This window comes from Dermacentor andersoni, chromosome 7 (genome assembly GCF_023375885.2).
Source record: "Dermacentor andersoni chromosome 7, qqDerAnde1_hic_scaffold, whole genome shotgun sequence".
In the NCBI taxonomy this organism is placed as follows: domain Eukaryota; kingdom Metazoa; phylum Arthropoda; class Arachnida; order Ixodida; family Ixodidae; genus Dermacentor; species Dermacentor andersoni.
The window spans coordinates 17131038-17151956 of record NC_092820.1 but is presented as its reverse complement, the minus strand read 5'-3'; the positions used below and the strand labels follow the sequence as shown (position 1 = coordinate 17151956).

Genomic DNA, 20919 nt, shown 5'->3' with positions numbered 1-20919 from the left:
AAAAATTACACTCAAATAGGCCGCTAAGATAAGTCTAACAGTACACTGAGTTTCATCTACTTTTCATAATTACGTAGTTCACAGCGAAGTTATAAATATTGGGGAATTACCATCTGCTGTCAATACTTGGGCTTCTACGGGATGGAAATGGACAGCCCCATGTTTGTCTGCTACAATAAAACTCTGGTCCTTCCAAGTTTCATTCAGCTAATTAACTAGAAAGTAGGCTAAATTGCAAATTACAAACGAATGTGTTTTGTTTTGTGTACTCCTTTGACCGCTCCCCGGTTAACGCATACCATTGCTCTCGTTGAGGCTCGGTTTAACGGCCACCTGTGTCCTATACACACTGTTACCACCAATGGGCATCTTGTATTGTAATAATAATTATAATAATAATCACTATGTATACATAGACACTTCGATTGAGGTAAAACACATAACAGCTTCGCGGCTCGTCCTTCTACACAGAGTTGAAGGGCTGATTAATTTTTTCTTGCCAGCTGGCTGTTGCTTTGACCACGCCCATCTTATTTGGTTAGATATTTCTTCCGTCTCACGACTGCTGGGTACATTGTGGCCATGATTGGCCGCGTCACCCGTTGGCCCGAAGCTGTGCCCATTCCGGACATCACTGTGGAAACGGTCGCCAAAGCCATCGTTTCTGCACGGGTTTCCAGCTTTGGATGCTCCAACATTGTTTTGGCAATTTGAATGTACTCTCTTCACTTGCTCCAACCGCCTGCTTTGCATTAAGCACTGCCGTACCATGGCATACCATCCCTATGCCAACGGCCTAGTTGAGTGGCTCCATTGTCAACTCAAGGCTGCTTTCATTGCGCGCCTGGATTGAAACCACTGGGTCGACCATCTTCCTTTGGTGCTTCTTGGCCCATGCTCCATCCTTCGTCACGACCTTGGCTGTTCAGCGGCTGAACTGGTCTACAGTGCACCCCTGCAGCTTCCTGGAGACTTGTTCATTCTTTTGGGCCTTTCGCCGTAGTCGCTGCAGTACCTCCAATGCCTACAGGACTGCATTCAGCAAATGTGCCCCGTCCCGCCTCGATCTTCTGACCACTGCATCTTTGTGCATCCGGACCTTGCGTCTTAGACGCACATTTGTCTCCAACGAGAGCCTGTAAAGACACCTCTTACACCCTCCTACGATGGGCCGTACCATGCTCTCCACAAGATGCCGAAGTCCACCACCATTTTGTTCAATGGTCGTGAAGAGGTAATCTCGTTAGACCGCCTTAAACCCGCCTACCTCGATATGCATCTCACGGAGCTCCTCGTGGATGTCGCCGGCGTATCCACCGATCTGCATGTCACTAAGATGGCCCCCAACTCTACCTCATTGATGCATACATTTCGCCGTTCCGTCTGAACGGGGGGCCCTGTAGTGCTCACCGGCGCCGCAACGTGAAGATGCTAAGGTCGGTGTTGTCAGCCGGCGCCTTGGGGCCGGGTGCCTGAAGATGAGGAAAATGAATATCCCCATCAGTCATTGCGTACATAATTGTGGATGCAACTTATTTCTTGCCATTTCTGTGTAGTGGTTTCAAGGAATAAACAACGAACATTAACCTTTGAGTAAATTGAACATTCTGCTTTTCTAAAGTACACCTATTCCACTTAGTGAAATGTATTACCTTAGATGACCGCTTTGGTGAAGTCACTGCCGTGTTTGACAAGACGTTTCAAGGGGGGCGTTTCAGTAGTAATTGTGAAATTTTTTTTCCTTGTAATGCTTGTGCCCAACAATTAACCTGAGCATGTAATTCCAGCGGGTGACTTATCACTTTCAATGAAGAAACATAGCATGACTGACTGTACAATAAAAGAATATTTAATCACTATGTAGTTATGATGGGTTACTATGTAAAATGCACAGAGTCATTCTCCCACCTTGACTTGGAGCCTCCAGCAGCATGGCATAAAATTACGTAAATTTAACACATTTATAGACAGTTGATCGTAATTTGTGACTGAAGGGGATATGTGCAGCACGTGCTCGATGGTACGGGCAATCCTGTTCTAGAAGGCTACAATGCTGGTCCTTTTGTTCTGGCGCTCCTGTGTGGCGCTCCACTTTGCGTCGCAACTGCTGCTTCTCACCTTTTTGCTGCTCTTCCAACCTCGAGCTTGACACCTCACTTGGCACATCGTGAAGTTCGATCTCTAAGAAGGCTTGTGGCAAAAGTTCCTATGAGCTTAACCTGCAACCTACCTGCACATGCCACTAATAGATTTATATACAACAAAACAGACTGGTGGACTAGGTGTTATTCAATGTTAATAGTTTTAGCGCAAAGAAACTCATCACACGAGCGAAGGAACGCAGGACACAGCACTTCTGTGTCCTGTGTGCTGTGTCTTCTGTGCCTTCTCTCGTGTCTTTGAGCTAAAAACTGTTAATACTGTTCCCCATAATTCACTGCGCTGATGCTGATTCTGCAGGACTCCGCTGGTGATTCACGTGGAAGAGCAGCGACTGCAAGCTGTGTGTCGTGACGGCCGTGTCATCCAGCTCTCTTACGAGCCTCAGGAACTGCGCTTCCTCCTCATGGCACAGGTCAGTGGTAATCACTTCATTTCACATATATACTGTAAGGGCTGTTCAGGCATTACAGAAGAGGGTGGGTAAAATTTACATACAAGATCAAAATACAGTAAACGTCAGATTTTTTTTACTCTGTAGGGATAGCGACGACACTGTAGAGAGCACAAGAGCCTCTGATTGGCTGTCTGAGCAAGCACTGCGGGCGAGCCAGGATCATTATTTGCAGGGGGTGTCGACAGCTCACCCGAGAAGCCCGAGGCAGCATGGTCACGGTAGGGAGAGCGGTCGGATGGAGCTGCGCCGCCGGGTTTCCCCGTTACCGCGAGGGAAAGCCAACTTCTGGGAGCACTTTTCCGCTGCTTGACGTTCGATATGTCGGGAGTCACTGCTATTCTTGTTTGATGTAAGCGCAATTTTTGCTATATATACTCACTGTAACTATACCGTGACCAGAAATTGTTCGATATATAGAAGAATTCGATGTAAATGGGTTCGATATAGTCGGGTTCGACTGTACATCCCCAACGCGCTTATTCGGGTCATTTTTCTTCGTCACGTACAAGTTCAGAATGACCGTTCCTGAAATGGTGTTCCGTGATGGAACGACGTACTCCGGAATTGCACAGTGCATCATCTCGATGAGGCTTTCTTCTTCGACCATGCTGTACGGCTGCAGGCCGTGTGCAATGAATGCTGCTATCCTCTTAGTCATTTCTTGCGCTTTTATCGATCACGACTGAAGTTTAGGCTTTAACTAACTGGCCACGGATAGCTGCGATGATTTGACTTGCTTTGACTTTCTTTTCTTTTTCGGCAAACTGTAAAGTTGGTGCATTTCTGAGTGTTCCTTGTACTTGCCTGGATGTTTCTTTAAGTGGGTGACAAGCGTCGTCATTGTGCTAGTAGGCGTCTTCAAAACAACTCCGCAAGTCTCGCACTGCGCTTCACCTCCAGCAGGTACTTTCAGGAAAAAGTTCCATATCGGGTTCGCATGTGTGCACTGCCCAGACACTGGCACCGTCAACGCCATCTTCACCTATAGCGGCAGCAGCCAACACATGAATAAGCGCCACTGGCGTGGCGCGACTGAAGGTCAGGGCAATGCCGAGGCTTTGTCAGGGGGAGAGAAAAAGAAAGGACGGAAAAAGAATAGATGTCTACACCAATGCGGGGCCGCCTACGTAGTGAGCCATACAGCGATGACGTATTTCCGGCTTTTTAATGCCAAATGTATAAGACTGAGATCTACAGCTGCTGTATGGCAGCCATGATGTATAAAACATAGCCTCCGAGATTTGTATTTGTGCCGGTCGTTTGTGGCTTTTGGCTGCCTATTCAAGTCCGCCAAATAATTAGAAAATATTGAATACCTTAATTCAAATCGAAGCAAATAACGAATAGAGAACTATTCGATCGAATATTCAACATAGAATATTCGCCCATCCTTAGTCAAAGCACAGTACTCTTGTCGTGGTTTGTTCTGGCTGAGCGCTGGTATGGTGGTTTTAGGTGCTCGTGTTTGCTTGTATTAATGATGTCATGATAAAGAAAGTAGAGAAACTTTAAGGCAGCAACGCATCGGTGAATCGCCAAGGTTTGAATGTTTGCCCTGTTGTGTAGTGCAGTTATGCTGACGTCACGTGAATACTGCGAATACACAAACCGGAGAGCTTTATTTTGAATTCCCTCCAGTTGATTAAGAAGGTAGATTTGGTGCAAATTCCAGATAATACTGCCGTATTCAAAGGATTGGCATTACAAGGGCCTTATAACTTGCTAGCCTAACTTTGGAAGGTGCCAGTGCAAGTTTCCTGCGAAGGTATCCCTGCTGTCTATATTCTTTTGTGCACGTCTGTTTAATGTGAACATCCCATTTTAAGGTGTTTGCGATGGTAACACCCAAGTTTTTAACTGTCGGCTTCTGTTACGTGTAATCCCATTAGATGATACGCAAATTTTAAGGGTACCTATTTTTGAGTTATATACATGTATGAAGTTTTTGCTACGTTAATTTCTATTCCCCATTCTTGACACCATCTAGCAATGTTAGTTAAGGAGGAATTAAGTCGTATCTGGTCATTAATCGTCCATACTGTGGTTTAGGTGACGCAGTCATCGGCAAATAGCCTTACTGTTACATCAGGTTCAACATGAGAATGAATGTTGTTAACAAATATTAGAAAAAGAATTAGACCCAGCACAGACCCTTGTGGAACACCGGAGCAGACATCTAACTCTTCAGATTCAGTGTCATTTATTTTAATGTACTGACTGCAATTTGAGAGATAGGTGGTTATCAAGTGTACTATGTTAGTGTCAATCCCGATATTGTTAAGCCTGTCAATTAATTTTGGATGGGGCACCTGTCAAATACTTTGGAAAAGTATTCGTCTTCGTTTTTTTATTCAGAGTTTCCCTCAGCTGCTGCCCCGAGATTCCAATGAATCTGCTGAAGACGCTTTAGATGCTCTCGAAGCTGAGTTTGCCACACTACAGGTGTACAGTCTTCCAGAGGACATTCTGAATGAAGAAAGGTGGGACATGCAGTGGTCTATGGTTGGAAAAATGAAAAACACTGATGGAAAACATGTTTCACTGAGTTGCTAAGGCGATGTTAGATTTACTCGTGATACCGCATAGCAACGCAGAGTGTGAGAGGTTTTTTAGCATGGCGCAAAAAAACTAGGACTGAGTTCCGCTCATCAAAGTACAACACAACCTTCCAACACCTGCTGCTAGTGAAGGGTCGTCAGTCTGGACCATGTTTTGAGCAAAGCTATGCCGACAAATTTTTGAAGTGAGCAAAGGCTACAACTGCAAGGTCTTGCAAAAGGACTCATTGAACACTGCCTGCAAGTTTGAGCGAAACCCCCCCCCCCCCCTCCTCCTCCTCCTGGCGCGAAATAAAATGTCTCCCGATTTGTGAACTCTCCAGTTTGGCAGGTATGGAAGTCTAAGAGCGACTGCCTGGACCCTGCACAGCGAGTAGTGCGGCAAAGGCAGGAGTCTTCTTGAGAGATAATTATGCTTGCAAATCTCGTTGTACGAGCAGAGAGGCTTACCCGGCGCACGGTCATCCATCATTCCAGCATTCTTCTTTTTGGCGTATTCTCCAGCTGTGAGAGATAAAAAATATGTTCGATATACAAATAGCTGCTTCTGGTACGGTTATGTCCATATTTTATTACTTTTGCACGCCTCGCAGTGGTGGTAGGGAAAGAGTTCTTGCCAGCTTGCAAAGGTATATATAGTGTTCTATTTACTTCCTATTCTGATGTGTAGTGCTTGAATTCGTTAGACAATGAGGTCTACTTTGTATTTAAAGGGACACTAAAGGTTACCAGGAAGTCAAGGTAAAGTGATAAAGCAATACTCTAGAATGTCTAAGGCGTCAATATAATCGCGAACAGAGCTTTAGTAACCGAGAAATTGAGGTAAATGCACAACACGATTTGAGAGCCCCAGTGACATTCCGGTACTAGCCCGATGACGAAAGCACTCCTCATCATAATTTATGTCACTAGTACTCAACTACTCGTATTAAAAAGATAATTTCATTAGATTATAAGACGGAAGAAAATGCTACTTGTCTACTTCTATTCGATTTTAAGAAAAAAATAAAATTTTGACGTTACCCTTTTTTTTTTGACGTTACCCTTTTTTTTTTGACGTTGCCTCGTGTGTTGTCGACAAATTCGACTTCGCCCTGCCATCTGCTAGCCGCCTGGTTAGCTCAGATGGTAGAGCGGCTGCCCCGGAAAGGCGGTGGTCCCGGGTTCGAGTCCCGGACCTGGACGAATTTTTCTTCAACTATGAGGCTTTTCTTTCGAGGAACCCGTATGGGTTTCCTTTGTAGCAATTGCTACGAACGGGTGGATGTCTGATTTTCCCTTTATTCATTACTTCTCTCCACCTTGCGGGTTTCCACAGAACTACTACGTCAAACCTTGCCTTTGCCTCGTGTGTTGTCGACAAATTCGACTTCGCCCTGCCATCTGCTAGCCGCCTGGTTAGCTCAGATGGTAGAGCGGCTGCCCCGGAAAGGCAGTGGTCCCGGGTTCGAGTCCCGGACCAGGACGAATTTTTCTTCAACTATGAGGCTTTTCTTTCGAGGAACCCTTATGGGTTTCCTTTGTAGCAATTGCTACGAACGGGTGGATGTCTGATTTTCCCTTTATTCTTTACTTCTCTCCACCTTGCGGGTTTCCGCAGAACTACTACGTCTTACCCTTGAGTAGTATGGGTGATCGAAAGGTTTCGTTTTCGCTTGACTCTGCGCGCTCAACTTTGCGCCGCACACGCTTTGGAGTTTCAGTTGTTTCTTTATCGCGTCGTGCTGCGGTGGTCCTGCTGGCTCGCGAAACTTGCATTTGGAACAAGCAGTGAGAATGCCACGTCCATGTGATGTCATGGGATGCGCGAACGGTCCACGGAACTTGGCCAAGGGCAGTTGCAGCGGTGAATCCAACGTTACTTATCAGTGTGCCAACGAGTGAACCTCTCCGTTCGAAGTGGTTAAGTACCATACCTCTGCCACAGTGCGCTGGCAAAGAGCTGAAAAATCGCGTAGTGTGCTCGCTGCACTTTCGTCCAGAGGATTAGAGTTCAACGCCAACTTACTGAAGTCGCGTGAAGTGCCTTTCAAAGCAGGCCGTTGTCGTAGTAGTATGCAATGACGCCGGCAGGGCGAGCCCTCAACAGGTCACGTTCATCAGTGCTTAAATCGCTGAACTTGAGCCCAGCATCGCAAGCTAATGTGTCATTGTCAGGGTCATTCATTGCAACGAGCGTCGAAGTTGGCGTCATAAAATAAAGAACCAGCTTATCGTCGTGCGCTTTCCCTTCCTCTAGCCACCATAGTTCTGCTTTTGCGCTGCTGTCAACTCCGTCTTGGCTCCGTTTCTGGCTGCGCATTTGCGTTTTGTGCAGAAAAGCCGTGGCGCCGTCTACGGGCTCGCCGTTTTACTCACCGACTGTGCAACGTCACTATGAGACCATGATGTCAATACTCCTCGATCAGAGGGCGGGTGATTTGAACTGCGCTAGAGGTACGCGGACGCTTCAGAACGCATTTTCTTACAAAATAAGTCTCTTCGCACGAAACAAGCGTTTCGAGGTTTCTGGGATGGTGTTTCAACAGTCCACGTTGACTTAATAGTAACCTTTAGTGTCCGTTTAACTTCATGACAGCCGTACACGACCTATAAAATTGATTTTGCGATTTCCCTAGTGGAACGACATTTCTTTTTTCAAGTGGCACTGAAGGTAAGGTACACAGCCCCTCTGGCAAATTTGGCAATACACGCATTCTACCTGCATTCACAGAAACTTGCGTAGAGGTTTTCACACTGCAGGAATCTTGCTAGTGAATCCCTGTTTAAATATTGCGTCATTCAACTCTTTTCGATACTAATACCACCTAGAATATTGCCAGCACCACAATCCAGGTGGCAAGTAAAACTATAAACTCCCCCTTCTAATTCCCCTCTTCTTCTCAGTCCATCAAGTGCGTCGGTTTTTATACACGACTCATTGAAGGTGTGATCGCTGGTGCACACATGTAAATTTCGGTGACAACAGACATCTGATAGAACCATCGATAACATTTGGGAAAACGCCTTCTGTGCTGTGCGATGACATTTCACATTTGTTATTCGGTGAAAAATGCGGTCACCTGAGAAAAATAAACATTTATACGTGTCTATATAACGAAATAAATAAATATTGCTAGAATGAAATGCATCAGGATGGGCACCTGTCATAAATGTGCAGCCATGTGTAACTGCCAAAGTGGGTGCAAGTTTTGAGCACAAAGAACTGGGCGTAGCATATTTGTAGCGTTTCATTTTTGTTGCATGTGTTGCGCCTTGAACTGTGCCCAGGTGGCTCAGCATCAAGTGAGCTCCGTGCAGACCCTGGCCAAGTTTGTGGGTTGGAAAGTGCTCTCCACGTGCAATAACGTGGGTGTGGGCCCCTTGGAGGCATTAGGAAACGCCAGCTCCATCCTCATGGCATCGCCCACCGGAGACAAGTGAGTAACGTATGAGTTGCACCAAGATTGCATTTCACACTTCTGTAGGCATGAACGAATATCAGCTTTCTATTTAGTGTGAAAAGAATCTGCAGAACCCATCTTGCGATGACTATTGACGGTAATGTGTTTAGGGTTGATTCTATGCAGCGAAACATTGTATTGCCGCCATCGAAATGAGTTATGTATGAGGCATGTACTGCAGTGAGATTCCTCTTTCGCGCTTCCCTAAGAACACTTAGTGCCATCTCGCGCCACTGCCGCGAAGCCTGCGAGTGGCCTTCGAAATGCATGGCATGCCATTGCGTACGAACTCTGAGAAACTCCTCATGTGGCAACTGGGCTTCTCTCTTTTGCTTTTTTTTCTGGACACGCCATCTACTAGTGAGAAGAGAAGCGCGCCGGTGCCTGCTAGTGTTGAGAGTTGTTCCCCTCGCTTGCCGCACACTCAGTGGCACATGCTCAGTGAGCCAAGTTGGCCAGAGGCTCATTGTAGAGCGGCACGTGCCCAGTGCTCACATGGCGACGAAGGTTCGCTGCGGCACTGCATGGAAGGGCAACGAAGTGAAGTACTGGCGAGACCGTGTCTCACGGACGGTCGCACAGGAAGGTTAGCTAATCCTTCAAGAAAACAAAATTATCTTACTCCCAGATGGTGCTGGCTGTTTCACACTCCGCACTGTATTATATAGGCCTATAGAATTTGTCTTAAGGGGGGACGCGGGGATCAACTATGGAAAAACGACCCAAAAATCACTTTTTAGAAAGTTGCAGATTCCGAATCTTTGACCCCTTTTCTATAATTTTTCCAAGTATTTCCGCTGAAAACGACTGCTAAGTACCATAAATAAATATATACACCAGGCAATACAGCGAAAATTTCGTGAAAATCGGTGGAAAAGTCGCGGTTTTCGAGCGCCCCTAGCTCCGGAACGGCAGTACGCGGCGCGGCCATGCTGGTACCGTTGAAAAGCGCGCCTCTTCGCCTTTTGACGCCCCTCTTTCATTTCCTGAGAGAGAGAAGAGCAAGCATAAAAACATAAAAAGTCTGAAGGTCGCGGAGCTGCTTGTTACGGCCGCCGATTGGCTTGCTCCGTCACGTGCGTTCTATGAGCCGCCCCATTGGCCGGGTCTGGAAGCGAGCTGCTGCGGCGTCTGCTTCTCCCGTTTCTTCGCGCGCTGGCTGCTGCGCCTTTGTTTACGTGTTAGATATTCGAGGTACACCGCCGCTTCATCGCTTTATTCCGATTTGAGTTTTCTATTTCATTTTGTGGTTTCGAGCATGACTGGGCGGACGTGGACGACGAAATACGCGACCAAGCACCGCTTCGGCAGCCGCAAGCGCAAGCCGCCGAACATCCGAACGATAAGTAGTCCTAGCAGAGATGTGTCCGCGCGCTAGCTTGCAAGAGAGACTGTCGACGCATTGCCGGGCAGTTCGCAGGCTGTTGCAGCCTTGAGCTCCAATGGTGATGATACCGAACTAATAACGGCCGTTTCCGATGCTTCCGGGCCTGCGACGTCCCGTAAATACTCCGCGACGTACCCCGATTGTGCCACCGCCGTCACCGAGATGAACGACGAAAGTGCGGTCCAAGCGCGTGCGTCTGCCGGCCGTGAAAACGAACCGTGCATCAGCAACGGTCGCACCATACAGTCGCATCTTGAGTCACAATTCATCTTGTCAGAGGTATTGAATATGACCGCCGCCACTGTCCGCGCGTCACTTGGTTCTGTGCCGGCAACCGAACGGAAGATGGGGTTTACGGCGGGAGGAGCATGCTCGGTGGTGACGGACTCAAGCGAGTCGAGCGGCTGAGAAAGATGCCTTGAGCAAGAAGAGGGCACAAAAAGCACATGAAAGCAAGCATAAAAGATCCAAGAAGCCAAGAGATCAACCTGACACCTGCACCTACAAGGCCGGTGGTTTCTACTCGAATAAACATGGCTCAAAACTTCGAACACCTTTTTCTCAAAACTTTTTTCTACCACCAAGGTCAACTTGCAAAGCCAATATCTCAGCCACTGTTATGAATATTTTTACACCGTTTGTTTTGTTACACTCATTGTGCACCACTGCACACAGTGACATGTTTTGTTTTCAAAATAGTTGCTTCAATAATTTGTTATCTTTTGTTTTCACAGTCGAGATTTTCATGCAACTGAAGTAGCTACCAAGGAATGAGAATATAAAAAAAATCTGCTAGGCTAAAAAAATTATAGGAATGTCACTGTGTGGAGGATACATATAGGAGTGCTATCAATGTTTGCTTGAACTCCTAATATCAATATACAGGTGTGCAGGCATTTTGCAAAAATGAAAGCAGAAAAATTTTGTAAACAAAAAAGTACTTCAGATATTGCAGCCATATTTTCACAGTTTTGTTTATGTGATGTTATTAACACCTGTGCAAAATTTCATCAAAATCGGCTGGTAAATAAAGAAGTTTGCTTTGATCCCCATGTCCCCCCTTAATGCGCTGCGCCTTCGAGACTTATGTAGCTGCAGTTTGTCTAGATTTGTTGGTATGCATCAGGACACTCGTACGTTGATTTTTTACTTTCAAACATGGCCACATTCGCCACCAGTAAGTCAGGCACTCTTCGTCTGCAGAAGACGATGCACAGTCTGTTCCGATTGACTACAGCCCAGCTAGCCAAGTGCAGCACACGACGTCATAGCCTCGGCCCGGCTCTGCACTCGTCTCCACGGGCCTAAAATATAGCTCTATCAGACTTGTGTGCTAGACATCCTGCGTTCGAGTCCTTCCATCGGAAAACTTTAATAATGTTTATTTAATTATTTATGACACAGTGACTAGAAGTATGGGAGAGGCCTTTGCCCTGCAGTGTGCGTAACCAAGCTGATGATGATGATGATGACTAGTTTTAAATATGATGAACTTACCAAGCCGATAGAATCCAGAAGTTCGGGAAAAAAAAGTCATCATCCCTATGCTGGCTGAGTCACACTGCTTGCAGCTCTCACAGACGGTAGCGCCCTCTGGTGTATGACTTGGGCGCATGTGTGGCTTTCTGGCAGAATATCCCGTCCGAGGTTGATGTGCAGGTAGGAGGCAGTAAGCGTAAAGAAGTGTGTGTATTCACGGAAATTCACCTATTCTAGCCTAGATAGTGCTAAGGGGGTTTTGGGACTAGATTGGATTGGATTGGAAAAACTTTAATAGAAGTCCTGCAGGACGCACGTCAGCGCGCAGTGGGCGTCTCCCACGCAGGGACCGACAGGGAGTACCTGGCGGCCGCTGCGCGAGCCAGAGTACCGCAAAAGTATGCGGCATACTGGCAACAGTGGGTGGCGGCAGCCATATCCCTTCCAGAGCGCCGGCGCGCTGCTAGTGTGCGTTGAGTAAAAGATGGATATTCCCCTCAATTTCGCATTCTGTTTGGCAAAACTGGATTATTTTTGCTTGTTTCTTGAAGTGGACATTACAAGTGGCATCTGGATATCGACAGCAATTTAAAGCGACGGAACTAGCATATAATGTGTGGCTATTATTTTGATGCTCTCTGCGCCGCTTCGTAGGTCTTGCGTCGAGTTCTATGTGCGGTTCTGGAAACGTGCTTGCATGGGTTTAATGGATTTGCTTAAAATGTCGTTTACTTGCTAACTGCGTCTTGAGATACTTGCGATTGAAAGCGCAGCTTGAGAGTCAAAATGTGTAGTTGGTGTTCAGGTCGCCTTCATAGTGCTCGTTCGTGTCCTTGCGAAGTACACAAGCAAGCAAATGTAAACATTGCTTACTGCTAGGCTAGTTGATCTGTATAATCGAAGCGAAATATATGCTGTAATTTTTATGAGGATGTCTAAAGTTGCCCATCACGTATTGGGGATAAAACGCCAGTGGCTGTAGCATGCCAACTTGGCGTTTTGTGGCTACTGATGTATTTGCAAGTGCGTGCTTGTAATGTCATTGATTTGTCAAATAAGCTCTCTGAACACAATGCTCCGCGTTGTAATATTAGCAGCTCTTCATTCACGCGAAACGCATGATTGTTTTCGTATACAGGTGTAAAAAATGTGTGTATGAATGTGCTTTTTATAAAGCATTTTTACTACAACATTTACTATGTTCTGGAATGTTGTCTTGTTCTGGACGTTGCTAGTACTTAACAGTGGTGCGGTTCCTCTCAGAGCCCGCATACCTCTTTCCATTGTGCTCCTTTTATTGTAGACCCTTTATTCCAACCGGATCATAGCACGAAAAAGTAAAATTTAGGAAGAGTAGTTGCGAGGTGACGGTAAAACTGCAGAGCTTAGTTGAAAGGCAGGTACTATGTGATTTTCAATAGCCCCAAGCAAATCAAGCTGCACGAACCACACGGCTTATTGGAAGCAGTAGTGCAAAGCAGAGCTTGCCGTGCCAACGGCAGAGCTTACTTGAGAGGCAGGTACTATGTGATTTTCAATAGCCCCAAGCAAATCGAGGCGTGCGAACCGAACAGCTTACCGGAAGCAGTAGAGCGAAGCTGAGGTAGCCGCATTAACTGCAGAGTTTACTTTAAAGGCAGCTACTATGAAAGGAGCTACTGTGAGCCGAAGCAAAGTGAGCCGCACCAACCACAGAGCTTATTTGAAAGGCAGGTACTATGTGATTTTCAATAGCCCCAAGCAAATCAAGCTGCACGAACCACACGGCTTATTGGAAGCAGTAGTGCAAAGCAGAGCTTGCCGTGCCAACGGCAGAGCTTACTTGAGAGGCAGGTACTATGTGATTTTCAATAGTCCCAAGCAAATCGAGGCGTGCGAACCGAACAGCTTACCGGAAGCAGTAGAGCGAAGCTGAGGTAGCCGCATTAACTGCAGAGTTTACTTTAAAGGCAGCTACTATGAAAGGAGCTACTGTGAGCCGAAGCAAAGTGAGCCGCACCAACCACAGAGCTTATTTGAAAGGCAGGTACTATGTGATTTTCAATAGCCCCAAGTAAATCAAGCTGCACGAACCACACGGCTTACTAGAAACAGTAGTGCAAAGCAGAGCTTGCCGTGCCAACCGCAGCGCTTACTTGAAAGGCCGGTACTATGTGATTTTCAATAGTCCCGGGCAAATCAAGCTGCACGAACCACACAGCTTACTGGAAACAGTAGCGCAAAGCATAACTAGCCACGCTAACCGCAGAGCTTATTTGAAAGGCAGGTACTATGGGACTTTCAATAGCCCCAAGCAAATCGAGGCGTGCACACCGAACAGCTTTCTGGAAGCAGTAGACCGAAGCTGAGGTAGCCTCATTAACTGCAGAGTTTACTTGAAAGGCAGCTACTATGAAAGGAGCTACTATGAGCTGAAGCACTATGGCGACACACTCCGTGCATATTTCTGCACACCCTCCGTCTTCTTATCATCTGGCCCAGCATAACACAGCTGCACGCTGGACTGCATGGTCGATAAAACATAGCGCCACCGCCACGTCACCCGAGGTATGCGTCACCGACGGTGGCTATAAAAAAAGGCTGCCTGGCTGAGAAAGACCGCTTTGTACCTTCCGCTACTGGGACGAACGTAGTGTCGGTATGCCCGTCCGCTGCCATCGTTAGTCGAATAAAGAGTCATTACGTTTTTATGTTGGGATTCGTCCTTCGGCAGACACGACATCCCACATCTGGTGACCCGGACAACGAACAAGAACGCATCGCCATGGACGAACAAGACGCCCTTCAGCGACAGCTGGAACTTCTCAACAGACAGCTTCACACGCAGCAAGAGGTCATCCAGAAGCAAGAGCAACAGCTTCAGAAACGGCACAACCACCTCAATGGTTCCGTGCAGCAGCATCCTGCCTGCTCCGCCGAGGACGTCAGAACCCCGGCAGATGGCATCCCGCACGCTGCCCCGCATGGCATTTGGCGTGTCGCTGTCAAGCTTCTGCCGTTTTTGGCAAACTCGCCCGAGGTATGGTTCGCCCAAGTCGAGGCCCAGTTCTCTCTCGTGCACATCACACAAGACCGGACCCGCTACGGTTATGTCGTCGCCCACCTCGATGCCCGCTACGCCAACGAGGTCCGGGATATCGTTGCCAACCCACCAACGGCCAACCTTTACGAACACCTCAAGACTGAACTCATTCGCTGCCTGTCACTCTCGGAAGACCAGAAGGTGCAACAACTTCAGTCCGCAGAACTTGCCGAGCGCAAGTCTATGCAGCTCCTCCGCCACATGCATGCTCTCGCGGGCAACATGGAAGTCCAGCATTCCTAACTGCGAACACTTTGGCTTCAACGACTTCCACCACACGTCCAGGAAATTCTGCAGGCTCACCTTACGCTACCTCTCGGCGAACTTGCCGAAATCGCTGATCGCATCATCGAGGTCTCTTTGCCGCCGTTGTCGCCCGCCGTCCAGGCTGTCGCCGCACCGCTGAACACCATAGAGCTTGCGCGCTGTATCGACGATATCAGCCGACAGCTCAGCTCCATTCAACGACGCCTGGATCAACACTTGCCGACGCGCCACCCACAAGTCCGTGGCCAGAAGACTACCTCGTCGCAGCAATCTGGTGACGACAACCGGTGCTACTACCATCGATGCTTCGGGGACAGAGCATGACGATGTCGACCACCCTGCTCCGCTAGAAATCAGGGAAGCGCCAACGGCAGCTCGTAGCCACGGCTGCGAGTTGCCAACCTGGGGGCCGTCGCATCTTCGTCACCGACCAAATTACCAAGCAGCGGTTCCTTGTCGACAGCGGTTCCGACATTTGCTGCTATCCGCGAGCCCATCTTCAAGGTCCCCATCCTTCTACGTCTTTCGAGCTCAGTGCAGCAAACCGGTCCACAATCAAAACTTACGGCTCGCTCCGCCTGCACGTCCAGCTTAAAAACATACGCCGTGACCTTCATCGGAATTTTGTCATCGCCGACGTCACCGAGCCAATCATCGGCTCAGACTTTTTGGCGCACTACAACCTCCTTCCGGACTGCCACCACGACCGCCTTATCGACGCAACAATGGGACATTCTGCGCCAGGATAGCGAACGACTACCCACTAGCCAAGCATCAAGGTACTCGGTGTCGAACATAATTCACCGTACCACGCCATCCTCGCCAAATTTCCCTGTTTGACGCGCCCCAGCAGGTTGCCACGTGATGTGCAACACACCACTGTGCACTACATCCGGACCACCCCAGGCCCCCCGGTTTTCTGTCGCACCCGTCGCCTTGCCCCGAACTGCATGCGCATAGCCAAAGCAGAGTTCGAAGCCATGCTCCGGGAGGGAATCACCTGCCCCTTCGACGGTCCATGGGCCTCGCCACTTCACCTTGCCCGAAGAAGACCGAAGGCTGGCGGCCCTGTGGGGACTACCGTGCCCTCAATGCCCGCACCATTCCGGACAGGTACCCTGTTTACCATATACAGGACTTCGCCCATTGCATTTCTGGCTGCCATGTTTTCTCAGTGCTAGACTTGGTGAAGGCCAACACACAGATACCCGTCAATCCGGACGACGTCCCGAAAACTGCAATCATTACTCCTTTCGGCTTGTTCGAGTTTCCCTTCATGAGCTTTGGTGTGAGGAACGCCGGACAAACCTTTCAACGCTTCATCGACGAAGTCGTCCATGGCCTCGTCTTCTGCTTCGTCTATCTTGACGACATATTGGTCTTTTCCCGCTACACCGACGAACACCACAGGCACCTTCGTCTGCTTTTCCGACGCCTCGATGACCACGGCCTACTCGTCAATGTCCCAAAGAGCATGCTCGGCGCTTCAGTCGTCAAATTCCTCGGCCATGAAGTTTCATCAGAGGGAACTCGACCCTTACCTCAACGCATCTCAGACATGCAAAATTACACTCAACCAACCAGCGCTAAAGACCTTCGCCGTTTCCTCGGCATGCTGAACTTTTACGGGCATTTCTTGCCACATGCAGCCAAGTACCAGGCTCCCCTCCATGATGCCTTGCCTGGTCTACGAGGAAACCAACCCGTCACGTGGACACCGGCTTTAACGCAACTTTTCGAAAAATGCAAAGCTGCTCTTTGCACCGCCACACTTCTCTCCCATCCTGTGCCAAACGCTCCCTTGGGGTTCTTCACGGACGCCTCTAGCATCGCCGTAGGCGCCGCCCTTATGCAGCGCGTAGACAACACCTGGCGTCCCTTGGCGTTCTTCTCCAAGAAACTCTCAGCTCGCAAAACGACCCCTTCTGCGGACAGTCTCACCAACGAAACCACGACCCCCGCCCCGTTAAGTTCGCCAGCTTACTACAGAGAACTTCTGGCGATATACGAAGCAGTTCAGCACTTTCGCCACATTCTCGAAGCACAGCACTGCACTGTCTACACCGACCATAAACCTCTGACCTACGCCTTCTCTCAATGCCGCGACAAACTCCCGCCGGTCCAGCAGAACCAGCTCTTGTTCATTGCCCAGTTTACCACCAATATCCAATCATTACTGTACATCCAACATGACAGTGGGAAGGACAACGTGGTCGCCGACGTGCTTTCACGTGTGGCAGCTATTAGCCCTTCACAGATAACAGCTGATGTCCTCGCCGAGGCTCATACTACGGACGCCGAACTGCAGGAGCTTCTTAAGGGCGGGTCCTTGCTACAGCTGCAGCAAGTCCCGATACCTGAATCGACAACGACTATCTACTGCGACATATCAACAGCACGAAGCAGGTTTTACATGCCCATTTCCCATCGCCGTGGCCTCTTTAACCAGCTACATAATCTCAGCCATCCCGGCATACGCACCTCTGCACGCCTCCTGGCCGACCGCTATGTCTGGCCTTCCATGCAGCGGGATTGCCGCACCTGGGCGCGCTCCTGCATTCAATGCCAGCGCCCTAAAGTCACCAGGCATATCACTTCACCACTTGGTGCATTCCCCCAGACCTCTGGTCGGTTTCAACATGTCCATTTTGAAATCATGGGCCCCTTGCTTCCAGCTGGATGCTATCGTTACTGCCTCACTGCCATCGATCGATACACTCGATGGCCTGAGACATGGCCCCTCGAGGACCACCAGCTACCACCCATGCGCCAACGAGATGATCGAGCGTTTCCACCGACAGTTCAAAGCAGCCATCATGGGCCACCCGGACTCAACCTGGCCTGAAGCCATCCCAGCCGTCACCCTAGGTCCTTGCGCCACCTTCAAGCCCGACATTCAGGCTACACCCGCATAGCTCGTCTATGGGGAACCCCTCCGTCTCCCAGGCGAATTTCTTGCTGCACCACCATCCACCACTGTGACGTCAGATCCCACCGATTTCATCGTCCGGCTCCGGCGCACCATCACTGCCCTCCGCCCGTCACCTGCAGCTCACCACTGTAAGGCCGCCCCCTTCATCTTCAAGGATCTGGCAACGTGCTTGCACACTTTTCTCTGCGACGACACCGTCCGCCGGCCTTTAGAGCCACCTTACAGCGGACCCTACCCAGTTCTCCGTCGCGACGACAAAACCTTCACCCTGCGCACTAAAGGGAACGCCGTCCACGTCTCCATTGACCGGCTGAAGCCGGCCTACACCGATTCTGCTGAACCAGGGAATACCAGTGCACCCACAGACGTCCATCCACGACCGCCGACATCGCAGCCTGCTTCGGTCACTACACACAGCAGACGTCGGGTACACTGCCCAGATTTTTCAAGCCCTGAGGGCTCTCCACTCCACGGGTGATGTGGCGACACACTCTGCGCATATTTCTGTGCACCCTCCGTCCACGGGTGATGTGGCGACACACTGTGCGCATATTTCTGTGCACCCTCCGTCTTCTTATCATCTGGCCCAGCATAACACAGCTGCACGCTGGACTGCATGGTCGATAAAACATAGCGCCACCGCCACGTCACCCGAAGTATGCGTCACCTATGGTGGCTTTAAAAACAGGCTGCCTGGCTGAGAAAGACCGCTTTCTGCCTGGGAGTGTTAGAACCCTGGGAGTGTCAGCCAGCGCCATCACCCACAGACCTTGGCGACGGACGTGGAACATCCTTTCTGCCGCACTAACTAACTGCCACTATCCATGGTACAACTGCTCATTAAAACGTCTGGCAAACAAAAAAAGGAGGCTTTTCCGCAAAGCTAAGTCTTCTGGAAAGCGTGAGCACTGGTCAGCACTGAAAGAAACTGTTACCAGCTACAAGAAGTCTTTGAAGGAATCGAAGCACTACTACTTCAATGTGACGATGCCAGCGTTTTTAACAAGTAATCCAAAAAAATTTTGGAGTAGTGTCAATAAACGAGACCAGTCACTTATATCTCTCGTTGACCCTCAGTCAAACCCTATTTCAAGCACTGATGTCGCTGAAATTCTTAACGAGACCTTTAGTGCAGCTTTTTCAAGTACTGTAACTGACATTACTAATGTTAGAGACTATGCATGTAACATGAGCTTTCCAATGGACCCTGTCAGGTTTAGTTTTGACTGAATTATCAACATAATTAACAAATTGAAAATTTCCTCTTCTTGTGGGCCTGATAACATTAACACCAAAATCCTGAAAAATACTAAAGTGTACTCCGCAATTTTTTTACTGAAGATATGTGAGCAATCGCTTGAAACAGGAGACATACCGAACGAATGGAAAGTGGCTAAAGTGATTCCACTCCATAAATCTGGCAACAGGCATTCACCCTTCAATTATCGTCCCATATCATTAACTTCCATTTCATGTAAAATTATGGAGCATATAATCTTTTCTCAGTTATCTGGTTTTCTTGAATCATTTTCGTTTTTCACGCCTACACAACATGGTTTCAGGAGGCAGTTTTCCTGTGAAACACAGTTATTATCCTTCAGCAACGAGATTTATTCCATTCTTGATGAAGGTTCAGAGGTCGACGTCATCTTCTTAGATTTTTGCAGGGCTTTCGATAAGGTATCCCATAGTCTACTGTTGTATAAACTTGCTCATCTTCATATCGACCCGAATGTTCTAGCATGGATTCGTTGTTTTTTATCTAATCGCTCGCAGTTTGTCCACGTTAATGGTCTTCAATCATCTTCAATGCCGGTTAAGTCTGGGGTACCACAAGGATCGGTACTCGGACCCTTGTTATTCCTTGTGTACATTAATGATCTGCCTAACAATATAAAATCTTATATCAAACTCTTTGCAGATGATTGCATACTATACCGTGAAATTAAAAAAACTAATGATGTCTACTTATTGCAAGCAGATCTTACCTGCATTACTGACTGGTGTACTAAATGGAAAATGGTTTTAAACACATCAAAATGCAAATCCATGCGCTTTTCACGTCAAGGCGTCTCGTCACCAGCCTCTTATAGCATCAACAATGTTTCATTAGCCCCGGTTACTTCGTATAAATACCTCGGTGTACATCTGACATCAAATTTATCCTGGAATCAACATATCTCCTACATTACTGGAAACGCGAACCGCATGCTCGGTTACATAAAAAGAAACTTTTCTAATGCGCCCATTTCAGTCAAACTCCTTCTTTATAAAACCCTGTTTCGTTCAAAGCTTGAATACGCCGCGTCGATATGGGACCCTCAAGCTAAGTCACTTATATCTGTGTTGGAAGCTGTTCAGAACCGTGCCGCTCGTTTTATCCTCCACAACTATGACCGCACATCAAGTGTCACACTAATGAAAAACACTTTGTCACTACCATTACTTTCATTATGCAGGAAAATTTCACGACTCTGTCTATTTTTTAAGATCTACAATCTGAATCCTGTTTTGAAAAACGCTTTGCTCCTTTCACCCGCCTATGTTTCATCGTGCATTGACCATCCACGCAAAGTGGGCGTTCCACTTTGTCACACTACCGCTCGCTTAACTTCTTTCATTCCAACTACGTCATCGGAGTGGAATCACTTGCCAGCAGATGTGGCACTCACCGACGATCTCGAGCATTTTAAGAATAAGTTAAGTGTCTACATTTCTTCTTCATGACATGCGTGCCTTTCGTTTTGTGGTCCCTCACGAACTCTGTGTTGCTGATTTCTAGTTTGCATTGTTAGTTCTTGTTTTCTTTTCTCGTGTTTTTTAGTTTTCCATGGATGTGCACAATTGCTGAAATTTGTAAACCTCAGTGCAGTGAGCTATGTAATGCTATGTATGCAATGTTATGCTATAATGCAATGATATGTAATGCTGTGACCCATGAATGTATTTACATTTCTTGATATTTGTGTTATTATATGTCTTGTTCCACTCCCCTCAATAATGCCCCCAGGGCCATCTGAAATAAATAAATAAATAAATGACTGGACGTAGGAGCATAGACCTGTACAACCTTCATTTTGTACCTCTTATTAAGTTTCAGAACAAGACATGCCACCCTCTCGTTAATGCTATAGCATTCCTGTATGTTACCAGC

At 47.9% G+C, this 20919-nt stretch overlaps 1 protein-coding gene and 1 non-coding gene across 4 annotated transcripts in view; both read left to right on the top strand.

Moving 5' to 3' along the window:
- MED17 (mediator complex subunit 17) overlaps nt 1-20919 on the top strand; it is a 197805-nt gene that overhangs the window by 165507 nt on the left and 11379 nt on the right. For 2 of the 3 annotated variants that reach the window (XM_055073189.2, XM_050182348.3), the window contains 2 exons: nt 2461-2575; nt 8446-8594. In XM_055073189.2, coding sequence (XP_054929164.1) covers nt 2461-2575; nt 8446-8594 — 264 coding nt within the window. Of the gene's footprint in view, nt 1-2460; nt 2576-2774; nt 2967-8445; nt 8595-20919 lie in introns of those variants that run through there. The other variant, XM_055073190.2, reaches the window with a different exon arrangement.
- TRNAS-GGA (transfer RNA serine (anticodon GGA)) lies at nt 6568-6642 on the top strand. The gene has a single exon. It is a non-coding gene; the product is annotated as a tRNA-Ser (tRNA).